At 42.3% G+C, this 13,457-nt stretch overlaps 1 protein-coding gene across 1 annotated transcript; it reads left to right on the forward strand.

The window, feature by feature from the left end:
• Positions 1-8,647: 8,647 nt before the first annotated feature.
• fzd5 (frizzled class receptor 5) lies at positions 8,648-13,451 on the forward strand. Its single transcript, XM_030786309.1, has one exon. The coding sequence runs from the start codon at positions 9,633-9,635 to the stop codon at positions 11,370-11,372; it is 1,740 nt and encodes a 579-aa protein (XP_030642169.1). The 5' UTR covers positions 8,648-9,632; the 3' UTR covers positions 11,373-13,451.
• The last annotated feature ends 6 nt before the right edge of the window (positions 13,452-13,457 follow it).

Raw genomic sequence — 13,457 nt, forward strand, 5'->3', positions numbered from 1 at the left:
AAAGTCCCAAATTACAGCTCCGAGATCTGCGGCTTTGTTTAACTGTCAGCGGTTCCTATAAACAAGAAAAGGGGCTGAGAAAGCTGCCGCTCGTGGGTTGGTCACCCGCTCGGGTCAAACTCACCCCTGTGCGCTGGATCCGTTTCAGACACTCTCTCTCCGGCTGTGCGTTCACACTCCATTTTCCTGCTACTTGAACTGAGCGTTGGCAATAACGTCATATATTGTGCTTTTGCTGCCTTATTTGACCCTCTGTCTTTTCCGTCCTTCTCAGTGTTTTTATACTGTGAGAGTAAATAGAAAGACCCTAAGTTAACCCAGGGCGCTGGCCAATGCAGACTCGGTGACCTCTTTACGGTCGGACCGAGCACCCTCTCTAGGGCGCCTGCCCGGAGCGGCGATAATCCTTTTCCCGCCACCTCTTCTTTTGGTGTCGCGTTTTCCAAATACGGTATAAGGGAGATGAGACAGCGCTGCCTGGGTTAGCTCTACTTATTATAAAATCTTTGAAAACTATTGACTAACAATATCTATTAGATCTATTATAGATAGATGTGCTCACTCATTGGATTCTATAGGCTCCTGGCCATGTACACATTCGCAGGTTAAACTTGACCTGACTGATGACTTGTTATGTTGTAAGGGTACTGTTGCATTAATGAGAGCTGATGACTGATACAATGTTATATAATAATGTTCACTGGCAGTAAGTCACAGGACGGAACGGCCAGGCACTTTGGGATATTTATCAGCTTCACTGAGGTGGGGCTAAATGACTTTTCACATTGTTTATGGTGTTAACAACGATGAATATGTGTCTTTGTTTTATTTATTCTCACGTCCGTCCGTCCATTTACTCGTCGTTTCATCTGTTTACATTTTTTTGGTTGTACACAAGTATTGTTGTTTTTTTTGTTTTTTTTTTATGGGAATGGATTTTTTTTCCCTTCAAATGGAAAGCAGGTGCAATTATCTCAGATCAGCTTGTCTCTTTTTTTTTATTATTATTATTATTTTTGTTTGTTTTAATATTTGCACATTTTGGTTTATGTCTGTGTGCCTGTGAGGGCGTGTGTGTGTGTGTGTATGTGTGTGGTTCAAACAGAGGTTCAGGACTCATTGTGCCAGTTGTACATGGTGAGAAAATGTGTATTTATTGAAGCTATTTGTCTTGGCCTGCCTTAAACTGAAAGCCAATGCATCAACCTGTTGATGTTTCTCTGCTTCTGTGCTGTAGTAATGAAGTTGGTGTGAAACAAGTGCGCTTCTGTGTGTAACCTATTCAACATTTCAGACTGCAGAGCCTTTACGTGTTCAAAATAGTATATGATTTTCTCACTTGAAGGTGAAGGACCTGCATTAACTTTTGCTTTGAAAAGTGGGGGCTCTTCTGAATTTTGGATCAGGAAGAACAAGGCAGACACAGTGTTCTCCAGAAGGGATCTCTTCAGACTATCTCATTGGGCTTCAGTCTAAATAGGGACATGAAGTGAATATGTTGTCACTAAACTGGAGGTTGTGAGGTAGTATATGCCTCACAAGAAAATTGCTCCTCTCTGTTGTCAGCACATTTTACAGCTGGGATTTAAACTGGGATTTTGTTAAGATTTATTTCTGTAATTCAAATTTAAACCAACCCAAAAACTAGACGACAACCTTCGAAATATGTAAAGTCTCGCAAGTATATCTGTGCGTTCATCCAAATTTCAGGCTTTATTGTGCTTGTCATGAAAATGATGAAACTGTGGAATAGTCTGAAACAAAAAAAAAATCAGTAAATAAAATGTAGATTAAATAAAACTACTAAAAAAAATCATGAATATGAATGCATCATAAGTCTAATGAGAAAGAGCATGAGATGAAAACTGGCAAGGTGTATATTTCTGCATAGCGTTGTGTATACAGATACACCATCTTAGCCTTAAGAGATGTGATGTGTTGTAAGGGGTTGGTAGTGCTCTTCCTGGAGAGCAGCAGGATATGTCGGCTTAGGCCGATTCAGCTGATCAAGGTCCTGGAGCACTACTGAATATTAGATTCAGGTGTGTTAGATTAGGGCTGGCACAAAATCCCTCACGCTCGCAGCCCTTCAGGTCACCGTTTTCCTTGGTCTGGAATTAGATGCTGGTATGACTTAGAATTACTTGTACTGTCCTCACTGTGCCCTGAAAGTCAGGCATTCTTGAAAAAAAAAAAAAAATATGGATGTGGTGGATGATACCAAGGGACAAACAAGAGAAATGAGCTCAAGGGATTTTTTAACAAGATTTTTTTTTTTTCCATCTCTGTATGCCAAATCAGTCTTTACATTCATCACTTCTTTTTTTTTTTTGTCATCGTAATGCCCTGTCAACCAAGAGCAGTTTGTGACTCAAGGCGATAGATGCTAAATATTGTACATCAGGTAGAGTCTGTGAATACGCGCTTCCTTTTTAAAGAGTATTTATTGTATTTATTCTTATGTCCCTTTTCCATGACTGATCTGTCGAATTATTCTGGAATTTTCCTACTGTTCAGTCAGTGCTACGTCTCTCTCCACAAACCCCTCTCTTATGCAAGCGCAGGTATCAGCTCCTTCCTTTAAAAAAAAAATGAACAAATAAATAAACAATAAAGCAAGTTGTTTAACACAACCTGAAATCAATACCGTGTGAAATCTGTAGACTAACTCCAGATTGAAGGAAAGAGACCCAGAAACACTTCTTTTTTTTTCTTTTTTTTTTCTCCTGAAAACTTGTAACCAAGTGGAACAAATTATTTCATTGGCTATATTTGAAACTTCGAAATGGCCATGACGTTTCCTTTTGGGCTTGGATGTTTAGTTTGATCGGGTCCAAACATTGACTCACTCTCTAATCCCGTATTAAAAACCACATGCTTGTATTGGGTTGCTCAGGAGAAGAACCAACAGCCACTGGAGTTGTCTGAGACCGCAACACAAGGCTTGTAATTTTTTTTTTTTTTTTTTTTTTTCTGGAACGAGAGTCTGAATCAATTGAACCGTGTGCGGACAGTTTGAAATTGGTCCTGGATGCGCTTGTTTGAAAGAGTTTAGCATTGAAAGAGTGTTTGAAGGAATGAACTTTTAATGAAACACAGCTGTGTTCTCAGAGCACCTTCTCAAGTAATATCGATTCCATTGATGCTAAATCTCTAATCAGTCTTGACTTCTGCACTGTCGTTTTTTGGTATGAAGACACACACATAGCTCTACATATCATCTACATATGATCTGCTTATACAGTTCAGTCATCATAACTGAGCATATTCACACAGTCTGTACATATCCGGCTTTTAAAGCCAATTTTTTTACGACAAAGTCCAGAGTTATCCACGCATGAGACCCCATCAGTCAAGATGTATCAATAATATTTCAAAATTGTCCTCTCTAAGGGTCTGAAAGTGTAAGAATGATAACGTTGAAACAGATTATACCTCATCATACCTCTCATTTGCTCCTCAGCGTAACAGCTTAAAATCGTAAATACATTCACATACAGCCACATATACACAGTGGCAACACAACACTGACTGCCTCATCTGTCAAAAGATGTTTCCAGAAAGCCAGTGGCTGGCTGCCCCGGTGGCCTCCTCCAGAGTTTACTTTGTCAGTGCTCCACAGTCGCCCCCCCCCCCCTTTCCTTCCCTTGCCTTCTTTTTTCCTGTCCTCTCCTGAAGCAACCATTTGTCCTGACCAGTGAGAGCACTAAAGCTCCCCACTGACAGTAAGTAATCCATGAGAATCTCAGCTCTGCTGATGGGCCGGAACATGTCCTGCCTTCCACCTGTGTGTGTTTGTGTGTGTGTCTGCGTGTGTGTGTCTGTGTGTGTGTGTGTGTGTGTGTGTGTGTGTGTGTGTGTGTGTGTGAGAATGTGGCAAAAGTTGTGATTACTTTCTGTGTATAGGCACTCTGTTGATCCCAAACTCCATTAAGTTCTTAATGTTTGACGGGCTAGGGTTGAAGTTTTACCGCTTCGTTCCCTTCCTGTCTTAAAAGGATTCCTTTACATTTCCTTAGCGGACACACCTGTTTTGTACCCATTTTGAAGTGCAGCTATGCTGCTATGTCAAGAAACCAAGTAAGATGTTTGCAAACAGTTGGTGAGATGTAAGATTAATGAAATTGTTTTTGGATATAACTGAGACAGTTATAAGATGAATGCCACCTTAAAATGTTTTCACCGTAGACATGGTAGAATTTTCAAAATTTGAACCATGATCTCTCACAATTTTCTACATTGTATTTAAAAAATCAGAGAGGTGTTTCAAAATAGCTGGGATTACTCATTACTTAACGACTAATGTATGTCCAGACAGGCTGACAGGAAATTGTGTCAGCACTCAGTTCCTGTTCTCTGTTTGCTTTCCTCATGACTTGTCTCCCTTGGGAAACTCCCTCCTCCCCTGACAAAAAGAGAAAAAAGAAAAAAAAGGGACTCCAGAAGACAAAAAAAAACGTATGCAACTTGCAGTATGCATATGAGGTTAGACATGAGGCCAGCCATGTGAATATGTGAAACTGTGTGTGTTTGAGGATGTTTGTGTGTTGCCTGATTCATTTGCCTGTGATTTGTATTGAGGAGTTGGCAAATTGAACCTGAGTGTCGGTCGCGCTTAATTGTCGTCGCCAATTAGTGCATTGTCGGGAACCACAATGTCTCCACTATAGCGAATGGAACGCAACCCTTTGTGCTTCTCCAGTGGCCCGTGGACCAGTCAAGACTCATTTAGGGCCCTGACAACAAGAGGCCTGAAATGCCATCAGAAAGAGAAAACAAAAAGCTAGTTTAAGGAGAAAAAGAAGATGGAGAAGAGGAGGATGGGTGGGGAGGAACATCGGTAACACGGGGTAGAACTCTAGGGAGTCAATTCTCGTGAAAGGGGGAGAACTTTGGCCTCAACCCCCTCAATACGCACACACATGCACGCACGCACTGGCCTCATTATGCCCACCTGCCACACACTGCACTGGGAGTAGGCTGTTGTTACTGATGACCTGGATTATTGCCGTGGTTTGGCGTCAGCCAACCACGTCAACAATGCTGTCCCCGGCTCCTATTCATTCAGATCTGTGGATGTGTGTTTGTGTTGTCATATCATTTCAAATCAAGGTTACACCCATATTTCAGAATGTTTAAGTGTTTTTCATTATCTAACATGCAGAGGTTTTGTGTGTGTGTCTTGAATAGCAGTTCATTTCATAGTCGGATTAATTTATTTAGCTCTTGATAATGTACTTCACTTCACTTTTAGCATTCACTTTCACACACAGTGTTATCAGTCATCTGCTTGACATCATTTCAGTCAGTGCTGCCATGGAAAATAAATGCTGTCTTAACACCACGTCGTGTACAGAGTTATAATATATTTCTTTGCCCCTGAACACAAACTGTCAGTCACAGTCTAGACCGATGTCTTGTTAACTGATCTTAGAACAAGACAAGAGTAAGGACAGGGTGGTATACAGTGAATGACATTAAGCCCAAACTGAAGACCGCCCAAGAAGTAAAGAGATAGGAACTTTGGACAGTTGTAAGTTCTAACTTAATGTGATACAATTATGTGACAAGACCTACAAGCACCCACTGTCTGTAAATACCAAAAAAAAAAAAAACCCTTCCCAAAATAATAGTTTGCCAAAAGGTGAACAAATTACTAACAAATTAAAGTTGCACAGATAAAAATATATAAATATTATAAATACTATATATTAATAATATATAAATTGTCTGCTTTCAGACCCCTAATCCCCAAGCCCCAGAACCTAACCAAAAGCACATCAAAAGCAGCATGGCTACTGAAGTGCTACGACCAATGGTCACACCAAGACCACTGGTTTCCTGGTCTGGGTCCACTATACAAACATTCATGGCTTTGCCCTCTCTGTTGAGTGATCTTGTCTTATTTGTTTGTTTGTCTCTTCTGTGCATACCCCAATAGAGTTACATGTTTCAGCTGTCGTCTTCCACAGACTCCTCCAATTGTGACTGTACTTCACCTCAAGATGCCAAACATTTCTTTACATTTCGGTTTGAGTACTGAAAACAGTCTGTCTGAACAGTTGATTGAGCCTTTGTAGTCTCATAGTCACTGACAGAGATGGGCCTCTTACAGCATCAGTAGTGATACGTTCTTGTTTTCAAAGCTGAAAAATCAATGGTTTGAAGATGGATAGATCTTTGGTGGCATTGTTCTCGTCTATACAGGGACTGTCATTCGTCAGAATGAAGTAAACAGCAGAATATGGACTTATGTCATTTGTTTAAAGCATTGCACTAACATGTTCTGTCTCAGCAGTAATTTTCAGTAAGCTATTGTTCCGTGAAATACAGAGGTAACGATTGTTTTCACTGTCTTGTCATCACATCAAGTCATGTTGCAGAAAAGGCAGTGAGGACAGAAAAGAAATTAGAGAGTTAACTGTGTAAGATCACATCATATTTGTGTGTGTGTGTGTGTGTGTGTGTGTGTGTGTGTGTGTGTGTGTGTGTGTGTGTGTGTGTGTGCGTGCGTGTGTGTGTGTGTAGGTGTATGTGTGGCTACACCCATCAAAACACATGAGGAGAGGAATGACAGAGGCGTAGGATAAAGGCTTTTGTGCAGACACCTGTACTGACATGCACACTGCGCCCAGCCCTGGAGAGAACGACGGGGACAGGACAGGAAGAGGAATGAAAAAGGACTGGAGTAGAGTGTCCCCATTATACCACGCTGAATACATATGTAATGCATCATTATACGCTGATCCCTATAAACTCATCATTCAAGCCAATACACGATATCATTAGCATTAAATGTGTAATTCTCTTGTTCAAACAAAGCATATAGACAGATAGTGGAGCATTCAGTCCATTATATGTGTGGAACACAAAAGCTTTAATTAGCTACATTTTTTGAGCTGTTATTGCAATAATACCTCTCCACAACAGTATTCCCTGTCTCGTTAATTTGTCTCTGACACTCAGTGAGAATCATGAGGGGGGTGAGAATCATTGTTGTGTCATTGCTTTGAATGACCAGATTGGCTAAGGAGACAGGTGCAGAAATACTGGGGTGGGCTGATTGTGTTGCAATAGTAGTTTCAACCAAACAACACAGGAAGGGAAATTTACCACAAGCACTCGTATCTCTCTCTCTCTCTCTCTCTGAGATGATGATTGATCCTGGTGTGTGGAATGTGGACGTCTATTTGCTCTAATCTATCTTTGTAACATGCACTTTAGCCAGTGTAATCTAGGTGTTAACAGGTAATAGAAACGCTTGAATTAGCCTCACAGACACATACTCACACACCCTGCTAGACCTTTGGACTTGTAGAAAGCTGTGTGAGAGAGAGAGAGAAAGAGAGAGAGAGAGAGAGAGAGAGAGAGATAGAGAGAGAGAGAGAGAGAGAGAGAGAAACTCACCCTTTTTAAAAATTCCAAAACATTGTCGCACCACCTAAGTGACTGAATAGGGCCTCTTGGTGCAGAGGCCAAACAATGCCAAGAGCTCAACTATAATAATTAATAACACGTCAATCAAATCCTCACTTTTCCTTAGGACTAAATCAGAAATACCCCTAAAGACACATTCTTTTTTATCAGTACCAAATAAAAGTATCCATTTACAAGATACAATAATGATAAAAGATATTAACACGGATTGCTTATGCCCTATCAAACTTAATTAACTTTCAGAAACAAAGTTTGCGGCTTGTCGTGCTCAGTCCACGGAAAAATGACTGCATACTGTTCTTGTTATCTTAACTGACTTAGGTTAATTGTTCAATAAAAATTAAAAATATTGATGTGGATAATTTTCATATGGTACGCGCAAAAGCGTTAAAAAACAGAAACATCCAATGAACTCCAACGCTTTTACTAAGATAGGGAATACTGAGAAATAGGGGCCAGCACCATCTATGGCAACAACATCTCCCTGGTAACAGAACGGCGGACGGGCATTCCTGTCTGTGATGACGGAGGCGTGAGCGATTAAAGGCCGCTCTGAGTCATTAGCTGAGTGTTTGCACACCTCTGTCCGTGCTGAATGGGGCAGTGCGGAAACATATAAGTAGGATACATCGTTCAGAAGACTGCAGTTCTCTCCAGTTCCTTAAAACACTTTCTACCACTCCCACTGTTTCACCGTTTACATCGTGCTGTGGATTTCCGACCTCAACCCACGGCCCTTCTGATAAATTACGCTAAATTTAATTTTTTTTGCAAATAATGCACGGAGAGCAAATCAGATATTCACATCACACTTTATAAATGCAATTTAGGTCTATTATCAAAAGATGATGAAATATAGCTTCGTAAATTATTTCACAGATCAATCAGTTATTCCAGCATTGAGATATTAATAAGACGTTTTGCCCCATTGCAGTGACACCTGTTTCGTCAACTGCGTCAGTCGCGTTTGCATGGCTCCGGCTTCTATTGGCTCCGCTGTAGCAGTGGGGGCGCGGCATGACCATGTGTGGGTACCGGTGGACGGAATAATTTTCTCTGAATAGACAACTGCCAGTGGTTTTGAATGCAAGTGGGCTGGCACTGAGCGATGGGCGTGACATACACTGTGTAGCGGGGCGGGGGGTGTACTATACTTCTCTCATGCACAGAGTAACTGGTTCAACAGCTAGAGAGAAGTTGTGCGAAGGTGCACGCGGCGGTGGTAAACTCAATTGGAGCCGTTCTTCCCGGAGAAGTGGAGGTATACCTGAAATTTTAGAGGTTTAGAGGTCAAAGAGTTCAGGGTTTCATTCTGGCACTGTGAGTAAGCAGCAACGCCTTGGGGATTTTTAGGAAAAAATAATTAAGAAAAAGTAAACTTGGGGGATGCGAGGTTGCACCTGAAGTCTGTTTTCCTCATCCAGTCTAAAAGCCAGCGCGTGGACAGCAATCATTTTCGGTCCTTAGTTTGTTTGGACTTTTACTCCGTATTTTGTGAACAGTTTTGGACTGCGCAGAATTCGGTTGAATCGTGAATTTGAATGGATTTAAATGAGACACAAGAACCACTTTTTCCTCAAGTCATCGATGATTTCACCTGCAAGCAATCGAATGTGAAGAAAAAAACAGTTTGAAATAAGAAAACACTTTTTTGTTGTTAAACGACTTAGATTGAGATGTATAAAAAACAGAGGAGGGAATGAACTTTAAACTTTTGGTACTGTGCTATTGGTACTGTGAATGATTGACCGTTCTGCGTAAAGTTGGCTCACTCGGCTGCCTTCCAGATACATTGAAACCTGCAGCGAGTTTCAGTGAATGCTTGCAGTACTGCAGATTTCTGCTTTTCTTCTGTTCCTCACGCCTGACGTATTATTTTTGAACTTGCGATGTGTTTGCAGCCATAGTCATTCTGAAATGTTCTGCTCGAGCAAACAAAACTCTGGAATGAAACTTCCCCATGATTTACTACACTGTGGACTGTGGACATGCTGCAGGAGCAATTACGGTTTCCTTTAGGGATTTCTTCCTTCCGAAGAGCTATAATAAATCAAAGAAAGGCCTGAGCTGAGAAAATACTCAAGTTTTACGTTTGTAATTCCGACCAGTTTCATTCCGTGCATACTTCTGTGTCTAACGAAGTTTGTCGCAGCAGCAACGCTTTTTATTTTTCTTGCTTTTTTTTTTTTTTTACCATGTCGTCTCCCCACTGCATGTGCTGGTTGTTGGCGCTGTCTTTCTCGCTGTTGCCACGACTCGCGCACGCTGCCTCTAAAGACATAGTGTGCGAGCCCATCACCGTGCCCATGTGTAAGGGGATCGGCTACAACCTCACCTACATGCCCAACCAGTTCAACCATGACACACAAGAGGAAGTGGGTCTTGAGGTGCATCAATTCTGGCCACTTGTTCGAATTCGTTGCTCCCCTGATTTGTTATTTTTCCTGTGCAGCATGTACACCCCTATCTGCCTGCCAGACTACAAGAAGCCCCTGCCACCATGCCGTTCTGTGTGTGAAAGGGCTAAGCGGGGCTGTTCACCACTCATGATCCAGTATGGATTTGAGTGGCCCGAACGTATGAGTTGTGAACAGCTGCCCATGCTGGGCGATCCAGATCGTCTTTGCATGGACCAGAACAACAGCGAGTCTACCACCCTGTCACCCTCTTTGCCCAAGCCCACACCAAAGGGCCCAACGCGGCATCACTCAACTGCAGCCAAATCCTCTCCTCCGCAGAAGTGTGATCGTGAGTGCCGTTGTCGGGCGCCGCTGGTGCCCATCAGAAAGGAAGCCCACCTGCTCTACAACCGAGTTCACACGGGCTCCCAACCCAACTGCGCCCTGCCATGTCACCAGCCGTACTTCTCGCAGGATGAACGCACTTTCACCACTTTCTGGATTGGTCTGTGGTCCGTACTCTGTTTTGTCTCCACCCTCACCACTGTGGCCACATTCCTCATTGACATGGAGCGCTTCAAGTACCCTGAGCGTCCTATCATCTTTCTGGCCACCTGCTACCTCTTTGTGTCACTGGGCTACATCGTGCGACTGCTGGCAGGTCATGAAAGGGTGGCATGTGGAGGTGTCGGTGAACAGCGACACATCCTCTATGACACTACAGGCCCGGCCCTGTGCACACTGGTCTTTTTGCTCATCTACTTCTTCGGAATGGCAAGCTCGATCTGGTGGGTGGTCTTGTCCTTCACCTGGTTTTTGGCAGCTGGCATGAAATGGGGTAATGAGGCCATTGCTGGCTACTCTCAGTACTTTCACCTGGCTGCCTGGCTTGTGCCCAGTGTTAAGTCCATCGCTGTGTTGGCGCTTAGCTCCGTCGATGGAGACCCTGTGGCGGGCATCTGCTACGTGGGCAACCAGAATCTGGAGAGCTTGCGTGGGTTCGTACTGGCACCGTTGGTGGTTTATCTCTTCACCGGTTCTCTCTTTTTGTTGGCTGGCTTTGTGTCACTTTTCCGCATCCGAAGCGTTATCAAACAGGGAGGCACCAAGACAGACAAACTGGAGAAGCTAATGATCCGTATCGGCATGTTCACCGTACTCTACACAGTACCCGCCACCATTGTGGTGGCTTGCCTGGTCTATGAGCAGCATTACCGGCCAGGCTGGGAGCGGGCCCTTAGCTGCTCATGTCCGGCCGAGCGACAGCGTCTTGGCCTGGGACCGGACTATGCTGTTTTCATGCTGAAGTACTTCATGTGCCTGGTGGTTGGCATCACCTCAGGCGTGTGGATTTGGTCAGGCAAGACACTGGAATCGTGGAGGCGGTTTATTGCGCGCTGTGTCCCGTGTGGAGCCCGCAAGCCGGCTGCCTCTGGCTCTTCCATGTATAGTGAGGCTAGCACAGCACTCACAGCTCGTGCTGGGGGTGCCCCACCAGGCTCCTACCACAAAGCTGGGCCTCCTTCACACGTCTGAACACTGCCCAGTTTCCCTCTTTTGCACCACTCCAAAGCTGTGCGTACAGCAAGCTGGACCCATCAGTGTGTGTGTGTGTGTGACTCATGAACTTATGACCTGTGTCACAACACTAGTTAGTAACCTATTCCCAACAACAGTTCTGTGGATGCCAATGTGGGAAAGGAGGGAATGTCTTCAGTTAGGTTTTTTTTTGTTTTTTTTTACTAAAAGCTTCAGGACTATGTTTAGATTTTCCTTATCTAAAGCTATCATAAGGAAAGTTTCCAACGATTTGGAAATCAAGCCTGGAAATAAATGGAGGAAGGAAAACAAGATTTGTATTTGTTTAAAAAAGATTCAGTGAGGGGGAAAAAAAGGATTTTTTTTTCTCTCAGTTTCTGGTAATAACAGCTTGGCTGGCGTCCCACAGTTAGCTGTTAGAATATAAGTGTCAGTGAACAGAAGCAAGGGGCATTGACATGCTAATCACTATGTGAATCAAAATGAAAATGTGTGGAGTGTAGACATGGTATTTATTTTATGTGTATATAGTCTTATACAGACTGTGTTTTAAACAGGCTGCAACCTGTCTATTGTATTTGTGATATTTTTTTTGGCGATGTATTGTACAGCTTGGATGTGAATGGAAGCTTGTTTTTATAATGATCAGCTTTGAGTTGCATGTCACTGAATGCATTTTAAGTAATGTAATTTACGACTCTTTGAATAGTAAAATGTGAGTAAGAATCGATATATATATGTGTGTGTGTGTGTGTTTTAGAGTTACTCTTTCCCCACTAACACTGCAGATACGAATGAATAGAATATTTACGCAACACTGATTGACGAGGGCTCCTAATTCTGACCTAGTTTATTAGCTAAGTTACAACAGGAGGAGCGATCAACAGACCTAACTGTGGAACCATTACCAAACCATTAGTCAAATCTCCCACACCCTAAAAACAGGTACCTCCTTTTAGACTCTGTGTGTGTGTGTATGCACATGTATGTTAAAAATACCAATGGTGCCACATGGTGGTATTAAAGGTATCACTTTCTCCTTCACAGAAAAAGCTATTTTAATAACAAACAATAAACTATTTGATCTCTGTGGTATTGCTGTGCTTTCAGTGCAGAGTGAGAGGGTCGTCTGACTTACCTCTGTTTTATGGCATCTGTCAGTCATACTGTCACTGCAAGTTGACTGCCATCTAGTGGCCAACTATGTTGTGAACCCAACCCGAGACTTTTTGTAAACATGAACAAGACTCTGTAGCCCTGTGCGTTTTTTCTTTCTTTTCCTTTTTTTCCCCCTTTTTTTTAATGTCTGTGCCATATAAAGAGAGCTTGTATTCAAAATAATACATATTATGTCTTGTGGTGGACTTTTATAACTTTCATGTATACTGTCAGAGGTTTTAAGCTTATTTGGTTTGACTAACCACTCATTTGTAATAACTACTTATTTCAGTGCTAGATCTTGCGGTTCAGATGTGGTACTTTTCATGTTTGGAACCAATATGAGAATTCACTATCCTAGTTCGTCTCTTGGTTTAAGTTTTCTGCGATTTCAAGAAAAGATTTCCTTGAATAATCGTAAATTTGAGTTCTCTTCATTTCTGTAGGGTCCCATACAGGTGTTGACTTGTAAATTTCTGTCCCAAAATCTGGTCAAAAAAGTACGGTGGTATGATCATTTTGACACTCGTTGGCTGTACAAAGCTTGTTTGTGTGTTGTATGTTTTCCTGAACAGTGTAGTGTTTTTTCCCCCCATCCACATTTCTGTAAACCAGTGTTTTGTCATCCCAAACTGACCTTAAATGTAACATCTAGCCAGCTGTTTATGCCAAGCGCCTTAGAGTTTTGTGTGTGCCAGTCAGTGACTGAATGTGTACATATTGTTTTTGCCCACTTTCATGTGTAAATCTTGTATGGGATTTCTTTCTGAAGAGTCTGGACTGCAGCATTTTGGTTTGTTTGGTTTTTTTTTTTCTGGATTTTAAGAGATTCTTAGATATTTATGGAAGTGGAGAGTGTCTTTCCCTTGTTTCATTTGTTTCTCTTACTGGTAGAGAATAAAAACTGTGGAACAAACCAGACGT

This window comes from Chanos chanos, chromosome 10 (genome assembly GCF_902362185.1).
Source record: "Chanos chanos chromosome 10, fChaCha1.1, whole genome shotgun sequence".
In the NCBI taxonomy this organism is placed as follows: Eukaryota; Metazoa; Chordata; class Actinopteri; order Gonorynchiformes; family Chanidae; genus Chanos; species Chanos chanos.

Bases quoted from the DNA above. Each gene is read 5' to 3' on its own strand.
- fzd5 (XM_030786309.1), top strand. From the start codon at position 9,633: ATGTCGTCTCCCCACTGCATGTGCTGGTTGTTGGCGCTGTCTTTCTCG.